General features: G+C 39.6%; 1 protein-coding gene across 1 annotated transcript in view; it reads left to right on the top strand.

Annotated features, from left to right (window-relative positions):
* Positions 1-10,139: 10,139 nt before the first annotated feature.
* The window catches only part of pdzrn4 (PDZ domain containing ring finger 4), a 31,302-nt gene continuing 26,073 nt past the window's right edge, over positions 10,140-15,368 (top strand). Inside the window, exon 1 of the mRNA XM_055054900.1 lies at positions 10,140-10,567. Coding sequence (XP_054910875.1) covers positions 10,499-10,567 — 69 coding nt within the window. The 5' untranslated portion in view covers positions 10,140-10,498. The remainder of the gene's footprint in view (positions 10,568-15,368) is intronic.

Below are 15,368 nucleotides of genomic sequence, written 5' to 3'. Positions count from 1 at the left end.
AATGTCAAATCTAAGAAATGCGCACATATATAGAGCCTTACATGAATAAAAAGTTTAATGTAATTTATTGGTACAAACCTGCATAAAATAGTGTGTAATTATGAAATGAAAGAAAAAGAATGGGTGATTACTTTGTTTTTGTGTCCTTTGTGAGAAGCATTTGACTCAGATGGTACTATTAAAAATCAGATGCAAAAAAAAAAAAAAATTACTTCAAAGGTCACATGAGTAGGAACTAGTATGGGCATCTTCCTGAAAACATCACTCCAAAGCAATGCGGTGGCAGCATTATGCTGCTTTATGGGTGGATAAAACCCATGAAGTTTTATCCAGTTACAAAGCAATGAAAAAAATTGCTTCGTAACTCACAATCAATATGTCAGTAGGAATAGTAATATATATTTTTTTTAATCCAAAAAGGCCCAACTGATAACCCAGTTAGTCCTTGTTAAGACAGAGAAATAAATATTAAGTAGACGCATCTTCCGGAATAAGTAAACAATTAAAATCGGGAGTTAAACTGGATTTTCCTCACTTCCCAGGTGTTGATCCAAGGTGACAGGACGTGTGAGTGACAGAGATTACATTGTTGCACCTCGCAGAGCCATCTGTGATGAAACAATATGTTAAAACCATATCATGAGTTTGCTGAAGTTGTTTGCTGCAGTCAGTGTTGATGTGGTTGAGAAAGCGCTGCACCGTTCTCCTTTGTGATTGCGTCTGTTTTGGTGGGGTGAATTTTTTATTTTTTTTGCAGGAGCTGTCCAGTGCTGAAAGGGGCATGTAACGTTTGTTGAGGCCGTATTGAGAAGTTAACATAACCTGAATTCTTGTTTGGTGCATTTGATTGAGATTCAAAAAGTGGCTTTCTGGCCTGCGAGCTGGAGGTTATAAGAAAAATAAGCTTTTGATTTAAAGAAGGAACTTCCCTTTTCAGTGACTGCATCATCTTTATACTTTGCGTTCAGGCGGCAGTTACTGCCTCTCCTAACTCATTGGCAATCAATTTAGGTTTAGTTGCGTTTCATCTTTTACATCTTTTACATTCTGACCACAGGGGCCCCTACTTTCCATCCTGCTGAGCCAAAGCTGAATAGCAACATTTAAGTACGTTTTTATCAAATTTTCAGGCACCACCGATTACTCATTAACGACGAGTCAAACTATATCGATGAGGAGAGCCAGATGGCCATGTGGCGCAGACCACACCACTGGCCAGAAAACCTCAGCAAAACCTCCACTTCCTCTGCAAACTAATACGACGTGTCCACATCACGCCCACGTCCAAATATCAGGGATTAGGTTTCCATCGTAGAACTCCACCCAAAACATCTCCTATTGGAATAATGATAAGAAGAAATCACAAGGTCAGACTTGTGACTCTGATTTTCAGTAATTTGATGTCAGTTGTAAATCTTAGCTGGTAATAGGTTAAACCCTAAACCTTTTTTAGTGTCTATGAATGGCAGCTTAACACAAAACATTTGAGTGTAAATCTGAATCTCCTCTTTCAAAACTGTTGGTGCATAATGGGCCTTGGCTAGCTGAGCAGAAAGTCCTCAATTAGAATTGATTTCAGATTCAAATTAGATTTAAGGCCAGTGAATGAATGTTATCGATGGAAAAATGTCCATTCAGTTGAGGGTGGGGAAAAATACTTTGTGTTAGCTACCATTTATAAAAAAAAAAAAAAAAAAGGCCTGACCAAGCAACGCTGATTAGCATCGGAAATGTTGAGGTAATCTGATCCTTCTACTACTTTGACCTCTGTGGTCACAATGGAGTTGTATTCTGGCTTTGTGTGAACGCTGCAACCTGCTTGGCTTCAATTTGCTCTCTGTGAAATTTATTTCAATATAAACATATTCCTTATGATGTAAAACAAAACCAGGCTGCTTTATCCAACATTTAGTATGATGTAGTCGGTGGATTTGGTTGAATTTCTTATTTCGGTGGTATTGTTGTTGTTCAGTTCGCATGTTTCTGGTTCTTAGTCCGATCCTTTGTCACATCCATTGAGGTTACATGTTTTTGTTTGGCTGTTTTTACCCTTTAATGTTTTATCAAGTCAACACCGCACATTGCAGAGTGAGCGAATCAATTATGCAATCAATCACATACCTTCATTGTGCAAAGAATGTTTCAAATGCATACACAAGTGTTCCATAAATATTGTTAAATATAAGCCAATTCTTGAAACGTACCAAAAAGATGCTCTGAGGCCCTCAGTGAACTATAAACAGTAAAAGTTAATGTGAAAAAGCAGCTAAAGGCAGGACAGTTTATATTCCCCTCAATGACAATACAACAAAATGGTTTGATCAATCTCCTTTTACAACCCAGCGGACTAATTAGTTAAGCCCAAATGAAATAAAACAAAAACTCTCAGCAATCATTAATGTGGTACACTTAAAAGAAAATAAGTTAACACTTGTTCTGTTTTTCACTTTTCAATCTAATCATGTGTTTTGAGAAGCTTCTGGAAGTAAAAGAGGTGTTGTTTGTTTTCCAACTCTCTTTTAACGAGACATGGTTTTGTTTGAAAAAAGAAAAAACTAAGATAGACGAACGGATGAATAACCAATAGAAGGCTATTTCCCCAAAGTTTTACCAGATGAGATCATTTTCTTATGAGTCAAAGAAAAGAACACATCTTTCATTCAGCAAGACCGACTCTCTTGGGATATTTTGGGGTACATTGATGCGTCTCGCTCAAATTCATGAGATTTTAATTCAGTTCTACGCATAGAAAAACAATTCAAACGACCAACTTTGAATGTGTTTATTTGGATTTTTTTGTGATAGACTGGCACAAAAACTACATCATTGTAAAGTTGAAGAAAAATCTACACGATTATCAATATGAGATGACTTTCTGTCACGTTACAGACTTTGGGTACAGTTAAAACTGCAAGTTTTTGGAGGATGCCTACCAGCTTTAGATCTCAAGATGTTAGATTTGAACTGTGAAGGTTTCGGGTTTTTCTTTCCAAAATTGAACAAATTACCACGTGCTCTTCAAGCTGGTCTTCAACCAGGCACTGTGAGAGCGCCTTAGACAGTGATAGTTTCTGAATCAATGCTACTTTTAGTTTTTAATGTCAATGTGAACAGCAAGCAGCAAGGGATTTCTATGAATTGAAGGTAGCATGTCATCTCAGCATCTGCTCTTTTTGTGCCTATTCTGGCCAAAAGTCATTGTTTCCAGAGCTTTTTGCTTTTGGCCGCACCTCTGCTCGGCATTCAGGCTCGAATAGCGACCCAACACACACGCAGAAGGAGGATCACGGAGACAAAGGCCACTTCCTTATCTGTCTGACAGACAGCGGCTTGTCCTTCAGTCAGGATTAGACAGAAAAGGTGTCACCAGCAGCTGGAAGAAGAAAGTTGGACAGAATGCGGCAGCAAGAACCTCACTTCGAGTTCAGCGGTGTATGACTAATCTTAAGTCTCCTGAACATACATTATTTTATCACCATGTGCGGGGAGCCAGATTAAGAACACATTAATTCCCAACAGGGAAGTCCTTTCAAACCGAGTCGGTGTGCTCAAAATCCGAATACCCTTATTCTAGAGGAGAGTGTATACGCATAGAAAGATGTTGAATCAGAGGAGTGTGAGCTTCTCTTGAAATACATTTTCCAATGAATCTTCTTAAGTACCCTAGTGGTGGGCAAAATGATGAGAAAGCCAAAATGTGTTGTATAATTTTAATTTTACATTTTTCCTGTAGTGTTCATGAAATAAATTAGCTGCAGTCCTTACAAGAATGTGCAGATTTCTTGTTCACAACATTTTGTGTGTGTTTACAACCCCTTAGCATTCTTGAATGGGCCCCCATTAACTGTAGACCCGCATGCTCAGCTGAACTCCACTCCTTGTCAATAGTCGACCGGTCTCTGAATATTTAGGTCAAGTCGGAGTATGAACACCCCTTCGTGTTCATGTGTTCATCTCATGAGTAGAGAAGATTGGCCTTGTGCCCCTCTGTAATCCTGTTAAGCACCTGAACAATAAGTGAACAGCTGGTTTGGCCTTCCTGCACTTTGGAGCATGAAGCTGAGGAGAGGATGCTGTGTACTGCATTCAGATGAAGAAATAAGAATGGAAACCAACCGTGGGGCATCAATACAATGGACTAATCTAATTATCTCCAGATTTATTTTCTACCCATCTACAGTGTTCCTCTATCTGTCTCCCCTTCTCCTGTATGTCTTCCTGTCTTGCTCCCTCGGGTCAACAATGGCTCTCCGCTGGTCATGTTGCTGCATTCGTCCTCGCAGTTCAATACTGGCACAGATGTTGTGGAAAGTTTAAGGGGCCCAATTGTGCCATTAGTCCGGGAGTGAGGCTTGGAAGCAGCAGGGGAAGACTTCTCTAATCAGTTTTATTGGAGACGTGCTATTGGGTTAACACAACGGGGTCAAGCCCAGAGCCCAGCGGCACTACAGCGTAAAGGTGAGGTTGTGAGCGCACAGGGTAGATAGATCTATGTATGCTCAAACCCCAGCGCTAAAGGACAGATAGTTGTTACTTTCTGTCTCCTCTTTTCTCATTGGTGATTGGGCCTCATTTGGGTGACCAGGAGCTCTGATTGGTGTAGATGGGATCAGACTATAACAAAGCAGCACAATCTCATTTTTTGCGGGTGTGCTTATAAAAACACAAGAAATTGTGCCATAAATGAATGCGATGTTATATTTGTCTAATTGTTTGTACATTAGACACATTTTTTAGTTTAAAATTTGGCCAATGTATGCGTCAGAAATATGTAATCAGTTTATCAGGGAATTTGTGTCAGACTCCTTCAAACCATTAACATCTCACATGACTTTATTTACATGACTTTGTTGCGATACTTGAGTTTAGGTCACTCTGAAATTCTGATTATTATCTCATTTTAGATGGGTGGACTAAATTTTGAGTTCTGGATCTCATTTTCTAAATACTTAATCAAGATTTAAATGACATTTTCATATATTAAGATAAGAGGGAAATCTTGACGGAAAAAAATAAAAACTGATTCTGGTTACAGGTGATATTTGGACACCATCAAAATTCTTAACTAAGAAATTAACCGCTTTCCCAAATACATTACGCTCGTCACTTAAGTGGTGCAGCTGAGGGATTTGTAAACCACTGCTGTGGTACCATGTGTTGTTATTCAGACACTCAGCTGCAGCTCTTAACAACTTACTAACTGCGGAGACAGGCAGCTCATCAAACTCTGAATTAGATTGAAAAGATCTGGAAAAAGAATGAAAAAAGTGTATTTATATTTTTTTGAAAAGTCTGAAATTTAACAGGCATTTGGCAACAAGTCAGCTTTAAGAGGGAAAAAAGTATCTGTGTTGAAGGTTAATTTAGAGTCAGTATTTTCTTTTTTCTTTTTGCCCCACTGTTCAATAGTTAAAGGGAAACTGCTTAAGGAGATCTGAACCTGTTTTCCACTGCTGGAGGACAAAATCCATTCTTATGGATTGCTTGACCCCGTCGTGAGGTCAGTTGTTCAGATGCCAGTTTGACTCTCGGCTTCTCAAAAACACTGGATCCTAAATTCCACCCAGGTGACGTCCCAGCTGTGGTTGTTAGTTGGTCCATATAATTATATGAAGCCCTCCCTTTTGTGCTAAACATTTGTCTTCCTTATCACATTGTTTCCAAAACCAACATAAAATTCATCCGTTCGTCTATCTTAGTTTTTTCTTTTTTCAAACAAAACCATGTCTCGTTAAATAGCTGTTTTTATTTGTGCATTGCAAAATTACTTTATTAAAATAGGATTTGGCTATCTTTGTGTGTAAATGGCGTTCAGAGAGACCATACATGTGCTTCAATGTTGAGATAAATTACAACTGCTAGTTTGCACATTTAAAACAATTTGTTCCCAAATTCATCCCAGTTTAGCTGCTTTATCTTCTCTGTTTTGTGAATCATCAGCCTTTTGTTTGCGCTGTGATTGTCTTCACGTTACAATTAACTGGCTGGTATCGCTTGTTCTTTTAATTTGCAAAGTCAGACATTTTGCTTCAATGGTCCGAGTCAAAAGACAATGCAGCGAAGGAAAGACAATCACCATGGATGTTGCCACTCAGAATTGGCCTTCTGAAAAGTAATTAGACAATTATTAATAGTTAAAATGTGATTACCAGAACATCAAAAAAAAAGAGAAGAGAAATATTGAATTGGACGGTTGCTTTTCAATTACCGTCATACACCATCATTTCTCCCCGCCCTTCAGATTCATAATGTGAGCACTAATTGTGTTTTCATGTAGACAAATGGTTTAGGCTGTTAAATAATGAATGGGTTATGACCGGTGAGAGGACTGCGTGTGTCACCCTTACGCACTTCCCACACTGCTGATTTTGAGATGCTTAGCTGTTTATTGATCTTTCCATGTTCGCAGTGATGTCAATTAGTTGGTGGAACAACAAACTTCATCATTTCAGGTAATTGAGAGTTGATCATATGTTTGACAATTAAAACCAAAAACTAAAATGTTAACAGGGCAATCCTTGATCAGGATTTGTTAACATGTTCCCTGCCTTTTGCCACAATCTTGCGTGTGGCGTTCATGGAGAGGATCTCTGACTTAATCATGTCGAGGCAGGTGTCAGGTTTGAGAATCTCAAGGTGTAATGTTTTCATTTTAACGACTGTACTCGACTTTTGTCAAAAAAAAGTGGATGCTCTCCAAAACTGGAGGTCAGAAAAGTTCAAGAATCTTGTGGTCTTGTTCACGAGCGACGCTAGAATGAATGGGTAGATGGCTTGTTGCAGTCGATCGTAGTGAATAAAAAGCTGAGTTGATAAGCTCTTGATAAGTTCTAGTGATTTCTTGGTTTGTCTTTGTTCCAATCCTCGCTCATGGAGAAATTAATCACCACCAAAAGAAATGAATCCTGTTTCCAGGGAAGAAGTTGGCGTCTTTCCTGGAACACTCAACTTTGGAAATAGGGTCCATCATCCACTCCATCATACAGGAGGAATCTTGGAGTAAATCCAGTGCTGCATCTCGGTTTTAAAAGGAGTCAGTCAAGTTGGTTATTTGATCAGGATACTGAGTTAGCAGCATAACATGACAGTCACAAATGAGACACTCATACATAAACTGAAACTCAGTCAGAGGCGTTTTCAGATCTGTTGCAGGGATCCTTCCTGCCATCACTCTTGGAGGATACTTGGATGAATGGGATAATGGAACAGGTTAATGTCTAGGTTGGATAATTGATATGCATTTACAGTGTCTCCGTTTTCTGTTTACAAAATGCACTTTGAGCCAGCTTTGTCGGCGACACAGACTTTTCACGGGTCACGGGTTTTCTAGAAGCCTTTTTACAAACGGAGTGAAGACATCAGATTGGCTATTGGGATCCTTTGAACATCACCCCAAAGTTCTGAGTGGAAAGCCTAACTTCTTTAATTTCTTCATAAACTGTACACGTCTCTACAGTTCAGAGCTCACAAAACTGAGCTAAGTGGCACATTTTCCGTCATCGTCAAACATACAGGACATTATGCTAATGTGCTTCCTTTGAAGTGACACACTTTCCAACTCTAGCAAGCCATTTCTGGTTAACCTTTGACAGACCAGCAGATCCAAACGACAGACTTCACCATGAAATGTAAAATTGTTGGTGCAAATATTTGAAACCGCTTTACCCTCTTTGCCCCGAAAGTTAACTACCTGTCAGAGAATTTATTGAGCACGAGGGCTTACATGTATGACACCACTTTGCTGCCGTTATTGCCAGTCCTGCTCCCAGACATCAAAGATGAAGTGCCATTTTTTTTTTTTTGGCACCCCACAATTTCTCTTCGACAGGTTCCAAATTCCACGTCTGTCAAAGTTACACGAGTCAGTTCAAAATGTTGAGGGAGCACAAGCCTGTCCAGTGTCTCGTTTACAGGATGATGAAATTCGACAGGGAGCTCATTTCAGGGTGTGATGAAAAGAGTCTAACAAGAACAACAAAAAACGGCTACTATGATGTCACCTTTTCTAAAGATTTATGCGATTACTTGTTTGTATGTTTTTTTTATTGTTATTTTGACATTTTTAAATAAAAAAAAAACCTTTGGTATAGCTCTTTTTATAAAGTGTCATTTGCTTTTTAATGTCTGCTGCTAAACGTTTGTGACAACACCTTTACCCACAGGATGTCTATTCTTCATAGTTAAAACATCCCGAGAAAAAGAAACCTTTAGATCTTTCATGATTCCATGCATGGTAACCTCTTCCGCAAACATTTTTAGACGTTTACCTAATTGCAATGGCTAAACAATAAGACAATATATAAAGACCCTATGAAAGTGCAATCTGTTCATATCGGTAATCCATTTCCACATTCCAAAACTGCAACACTTTCGAGAAAGTAACATTGAGCAGAAGAGCCAGTGAAAGAAAAACAAAGCCTCTGAGATTAGTTGGTGACGTCAACTATTTAGCAAAGGTCAGTGGGAAGAGCAGTGACCTCATCACTGTGCACCTTGGCTTGAGAGTGGGTTTAGACAAAGGGTCGGGTTTTATCTGGGAACCTATATCTGGATCTGCCTGGACACCCTTGACTGCCCCTTTATAGGCCTTATTCCTGTTAAGGCGGCGATAAGAAGGATGGTGCATCTTTGCTCTCTGCTCATTAGCCATTGCAACAATTTGTCTTGCAGACGCTGTTTGTCTGCTTCCAGAGCTAAAGTAGTTCTCCAGTGCACAGCAGTCATGTAAAGATAAATAATGGTAAACTGTTGACGATACTTGCAATGTTTTGCATTTCTTTTTTTACGTCATCATGTTGGTATGAAAGCCAACAGGATGCTAAAACTGTTCTTTGTTACATCGTATCACACAGCCTGGCTTCACAGTATATGGAAGATGATGATGATGACCGAAGGTCATATTGCCCAACTGGGTTTATTTAAGATTTTTGTTTACACTTATATAAAAATGTGCAAATTTTCTCAAGCAACTTCAGTATATTGCAATTATCATTTTTTGTCTTTGACTGTCCAACAGCAGCTTAAAACAAATCTGATGAGATGCTAATTGAAAGGGTCGAAATGACTTGGGTAAAAAATAGTTTAAGAAAAAATAATGTTTTAATGGAAATATTTTCCTTTAAAAAAAAAAAGTATTTTCTGATGACAAAAGCGTTACAATTTGTGAATCAGACGAGTTGTTTTGGGAATTGAGTTTTTGATTTTCCAAAGTTCAAAGAGTGCAGGTTTGTTCAGTTCCCAAGATACTCCACTCAGACAACAACTTCTGGATATTTCCGGAATATGTTGGGTTTTAAGCTGAAAAGTAGTTAAAAATACAAATACATGCCCATTTAAACATCTTATACTTGCAGAGAATTAGACACTCACTCAGGGCTTATTAGTAGCACATTTGGTGGACTAGATTTCTTACTTGTATGCGTAAAAAGAACCGGGATGTGATAAATGCCATCACTGCCATTTCAATTAATCATAGCTGCAATTCTATATCATCCATCCTCTTTCCTCCTCTTCTTTCTGTCTCCCCCTACTCTGAAGAGATGAACCAGCAGTGCTGGAAGCTAATTTGAAGCCAATCAATATTAGTCTGTGTTTCTTCCTGTGTGTCAGCCCGGTTGGGTGCCCTTGTCTAACTGCGGGCGGAGAGAGGAAGCATATGCCGGGGGAAGCGTCGCGTGCTGACTGTAAATCTATGGCAGCCACTGAACACCACTCGTGGAAAACACGGAGCCGAGTGCAAAAGGCTATCCGACTGCATCCAAATGAGATTGATTTCCATGCCAGATCCATTTGTTAAATGTGCGTGCTGACAAATAGCCCTCTCGCCAACTTGATGAACTGCAGAGATTGCGTTTTAGCTGCTGGTTCGAGCTTTTGGAAACGGAGATGGTGGAAGAGGCGCTCTTTCAAACCAATGGTCAATCATTGAGTCTTCACAAGTTGAGACGGGTCCACTCCCTATAACACTCCCCTCCTGTCTCCCCTCAGCCAGCCACCCTCCTTTCCTTAAACAGCCAATAAGGATGCTGTCTATTCATGAACTGAAAGTGGGAGCAGGCATGTGTAGGCAGCTTGCCACAGGAGGAGGTGCGTCTCTGTGAGCCAAGAGTGTGTGCACAGACGAGAGTACGCTCACACTGAGAGAGGAGGTGGTGGAGAGAAGAGTGTATGGAGGCATGCAAGTGAGAGCCGGGAGAGGAAGGACAGGCAAGAGGGAAAGGGAAGCCAGGTACATTCTACTGAGTTAATTAGAGACTTATATACTCATTAAGAGTACAAAGAAGAAAATCTCTAAAATTTGGGTAGCATATGTGTGTGCGTGTGAGAGCGAGAGAAAGAGAGAGGGAGGGATCTCTGAGGATACACGGATGAGAAGGAAGAGTGAGGGAGACGAAGAAGAGGAGCCCGAGTGTGGATCGCCCTGGGGGGAGCTCGCACACGCCGCAGACAAGCGCACACACTCCGGCGGGCACTCGGCACCGTTTCCCTGACAACTAGGATGGGCTGCAATTTGTGCACCTTGCAGAAACGAGAGGAACACTACAAACTGCTCTACGAGATTGCACAGGTAAGTTAGACCGGGCGCAGAACGAAGGATGACAGCTCTGTGAGGTGATGCGAACCCTCCCTGGTCGAAATAATTGGGTATTCGGAGAGAAATGGATTTCCCAAAAGTGAGTGCTGAGAAGTGAGTGGAATATGCAGGAAAGTGGAGAGAAATTAGTCACTTTGGAACAGGCAGGCAGAGTTTGAGAGCATGCGTGTTTTCGTTCTCCTTCAAAGTGAATGGAGCTAGTTATCTCTCCATAGCAGCAGAAGATGTGAGGACAAGTTCAGCTCTTCTTCCTTCACTGGCTCCAGGGGAAATCAACACATCTCTTCTGCCCATGACTCTACAGAAGCAGTTCAGTTCCAAATAGGTCTTGCTGGTTCTTTTTATTATTTTTTTCAAGGAGGGCGGTTTACTGACCCATTGTAAAATCGGCTTTGTTCTCCTACTGGTTTGAAAACCCGATTGGGATTTATTTCTATGCTTTACCAAAACGTTCCTTCTGTTGCCTTGTATGGATTTTAGTTTTTTCTAGTAACCCCATACTTTTATACAAACACAATTTCAGTCTTGCAGAATTTATGAATACCAACTGCTGTGCATTGAAAGTACTGCTTCTTGAGGTTTCTCTCAAAACTTCCTCATCAGACATCAGATGTGGTCGAAACAAGCTGCTATACCTCCACAGAGCATTCCAAGATTCTAAAATATAAGCTGCAAAACCATTTTCTTTTAAATTCTGAGAAAACTATGAACTCCTAATGAATTTAAAGCCATCTTGCTTCAAATTCATTCAAACAATGTGTGCTATGCAGGTCTAAACATAAAAATTAGGCACCCATTCTGAATAGTTCATGTATGTTGGAATCAAGTGTGTGGAATTCACATTCAAATTCATTTCAAATTACTTTTATAGTGACAACTCACTTTTATCTATTAACTTTTATCTATTAATATGACCCTCTGTTGATTAATATGTTCCAAAAGGACCCCAAGTAGAAAATATTTATTAGATGCTTAGAATGTGGACCATGATATCAATGTCAGTTTCATTCATGTAGCATTTTTCTTTTCATGTTTCCACTGCTTAATTAACAAACATACCACAGATACAAAGCAGTAGCTACTATTTGCTTAATATTTTCTTTTATTTTGGTTCACATTTATAATTTGCTCTCAACCATGTTTTCTAAGTGCTGATTCTATTTAAGTCTAATGCCGGGAATTACAGAGAATTCTGAAATCTTGCTTGATGGAAAGGTCAAGTTGATCATCGAAACCGATTTGTTTGGAAACGTTAATTATGATTCAGTTAAGTGCGATGATGCCACATTTCTTACTTTTGCTCTGTGGATAACTGGACTGTGTTGATGTGGGACAAACGGACAGATTGTTGGTGACGTGCATGCTTTTGGTCTTCTGATTGTAGCACAGGCAAACATCAGTGCCAGCTTTCATTCATCATTTAGTGTCTTACACTGTTACAGACAGCGGGGAAACTCAGTAGGGCACAATCTAAGGCATCAAATTACAAACCATGTCGGTGCTTTCACATAGCTATGGATACAAGTACATCAGAATGTGCTCTTAGCTGCTGATGTGAAGTATGTTTATGGTGAATCTTAATGATTTCTTTTCTGTTTCTCTCTCTCTCTAAAGTAATAAAAATATTATCAATTCTATCATCCTCCATTAGTGTTGAAAAGCTTAAACTAATGAATGTAATTCAGAAACCTGCAATCTGAAAATCATATAATTTTTATGTTTATTCTTATCCCCATGTACTAATTGGATTGTGCTGTTTATGTTGGACGCCTTGGAAGCAGATAAGCAAGTTAAGCCATGCCAATTATAGAAAACTCTAGGAGGTCCTATATTTTGTTGTTGATGTAAAAGGGAATTTACTCACGTAACCAAAAGCAGAAGGTGCGTCATGTGACCAGCTGTGAAGTCAAAGCCTCTTAAGCCGTTTAAACATACAGTAAACTGAACAAAAGCTTAAGTATTATAAGGTTCAAAGCAAAAATTATATCACATTTCCACAAAAAATCCTTATATATCACCTATCCGTCTATACAAGCAACAGCCTATTTTCATAAGCCATGTGCACATGAATATTAATATTTCTATATATTTTCTGCTGTGCTTACAGCTCTAATTTATTTGTAAATAAACACTTTGTTAAACAAACTCACAATGGCATAACTCCTGAGTTGGCATTATTTGATTCTCAATGTATGATGCCTTTGAGTCTTTCATAAATTGTATTTGAAATGGAAAAGCAGCAATTGTTCATCTAGCTGAAAATGTATTCAAAGAGATTCAGGGTTGCAGTTGTTGTATTTACAGGCTTATCCTTTATTATTTTGTTTTAAATACATCAACCAAAGTAAAGAAAAGCTGATTTTTAAAAAAATGTGCTTGTACTTTTTTTTCTTTAATGTCTTTGATGACAAGTTGGTCTTTCCTTGGCAGCTAGCTATGTTTTTAAAAACTAACTTTTTTAGGTGTTTTAAGTTTTCATGTTTTGTGTCATTTTTGTCTTGTAAGCCAACACTGAGGCAAAGAGAAGAGGCAACAAAATTGGAGTCCAACGTCAAGTCTGTAAGGTTATTTGCACTAAACAAATGGACAAATCAGCGTTGAACACCAAGGCCTTCGCAGTCAGAGGAAGAATGAAGGACAGAAAACCTTATTGGTTGTGAGTGTGAAAGCTGTGTTGGACCGTCGGACGCGTTATGCACGTACAAATTGAATGAGGAATGACTTAATGACTTCCCTGGCTTCAGTTTGACAAGACGATCTTCAAATAAACTTGAAGCAATTATTATGTCACCATGTCAGTAAGAGGTTACGAATAACAGTCACAGTAAGAAATTACATGTGAAACATGTGGCATTTTTTGTGGTGCCTGTGTTCAGTGAGGTTCTACAAGTAAACTAGATTTTATAGGGTACTCAAAAAGAGCCAAAGCAACAGAAGAGCCTTTTGCAGTTTTTATGGTGTAAAATAACAGCAGATGAGCCATAAAACATTGGGTTCACATCAAGATTGGCAGAAACAAACACTAAAATGGCCATGATGATGTGTTTCAATCCCTAATTACACTTGGCAAATGTCCTAGTGAGCATTATTTGTCTGTGTACAAGTCACCACACTACAGTCAAATGTTCTTTGTGACTGCCAGAGGACACCAACTGTACTCATTTTTAGTGTTGAAGAAAGAGGAAGAAGAGAAACGCTCATCAGGCTGCAAGTGTGTCAGTGTGACTTTGGCCTGAAAGGGGGATTCTGCAAATCCAGGGAGACTCCCCAGCGATCCCTCCTTCTCATTTCACTTTCGTCATTTTGTCCTCTTTCCTTTTTTTGTGTAATTCCCCTTCTCTATAACCTTCATTAATTTTGCTCTCCTTTCCATTTCGGTATTCACTTTCTGCTGCCTCTCAATTCAGTTTCAGCAGACACGTGATAAATGTGTTTCCCATCTTTTACACTCGACATAGAAATACAGCGGGATAGTCTTGGCTAATTATGCTTGTGAACTACTCCGGGAAGCTGATAATATCCCCAAAAGCCAGGTGGGGACAGGTGCAAAGGGTATCCTATTAACACTTGTATAGAGGCTCATCTGTTATGTGTGGTTTTCCTCATCATATTATGGCCTGTGGCTTTTAGGACGTTCATGAGCAGATGATCTCGCGTAATCCTACGTTGCCGTAGTACAGTGTTTCAAAGCACACCAGGAACTCCATCTGTGACTGACTCGAAGGAAAAGAAAACCTAAAATAATTCAAAGTCAACATAATGGTCCTCTTCAATAAAAAAAACAAAAAACTGAACTGGTAAGAGCCACAGACTGACAGAATGAACACAAACTTTCCCTTTGCACATTTGCTAAAGGGCTTAATAGTTCACCATAAACCAATCTGCATTTTGCAGCAAATGTTGTAGTTTGTGTAATGTTTCTGCGTTATTGTACCAGTTCTCATCTCAGGAGTATTGCTCTCAGGACAGTACTTCATTTAATTAATTAAAGACATTTATTAGCCAGGGAGGAAAGTGCTGAAATAGCTGCTTTCGTTCTTGACAGTGTCAGCATTTCGCCTGCCAGTTGCAGTTCATAAACTCTCCCCGTGGGTCGACACCGGAAAGCTAAACTCTCATACAGCTAAATGTTTCACACCGGTACAGATGAATTATACAATTTGAGTGATGACGCCCTTTGGGAGAGTTTCTTTTCAAGGATGTAAAACATATTTAGAGGCTGAAACAATGGCAGGTGAAATGGCAGCCATTTGGAGTTAGGGTATTGGTTTTCCCTCTATAACTGACATGTTATATTGTGAACAGACCTCTAACTGTTAGAAAAAGTAACTGAGCTTTTCAGAGACCAATTTGAGTTTTCACCCTGCAGGCCTGTTCTCCACACTACCAGCTATCTTTGCACACACAGCTGCAGTATTCTGACAGGAGCGCTGGGTGCTCGACCCCAGCTGCCCAGCGGCCACTGAGAGATTTATAACTCTCGTCAGACCATTTACATTCAACATTGCATTTGTGATGGCGTGCGTGGCCTGGTCTGTGGGTGTGTGCGCGCGTGTTGCTCTGCAAACTCACTCTGCGGGACTCCATTCAGGGTGAAGCAAATGCTATTCGGTGTTTTTTGCTCGTGGCTGTGTTAAATTGTCCCACAGCCTCTGGCCTTTAGTGTCTCACTGGGCCCACATGTTTGACCAAAATCAGCACTATTGTGTCAAACAACAGCGCAGAAGACAGCAAATTGTATGAGTGTAACAGGGTTGAAACTTTGATGCCCTGT

This window comes from Poeciliopsis prolifica, unplaced genomic scaffold, assembly GCF_027474105.1.
Source record: "Poeciliopsis prolifica strain line A6 unplaced genomic scaffold, Auburn_PproV2 SCAFFOLD040, whole genome shotgun sequence".
Lineage (NCBI taxonomy): Eukaryota > Metazoa > Chordata > Actinopteri > Cyprinodontiformes > Poeciliidae > Poeciliopsis > Poeciliopsis prolifica.
This window is presented reverse-complemented; position numbering and strand designations above follow the sequence as displayed.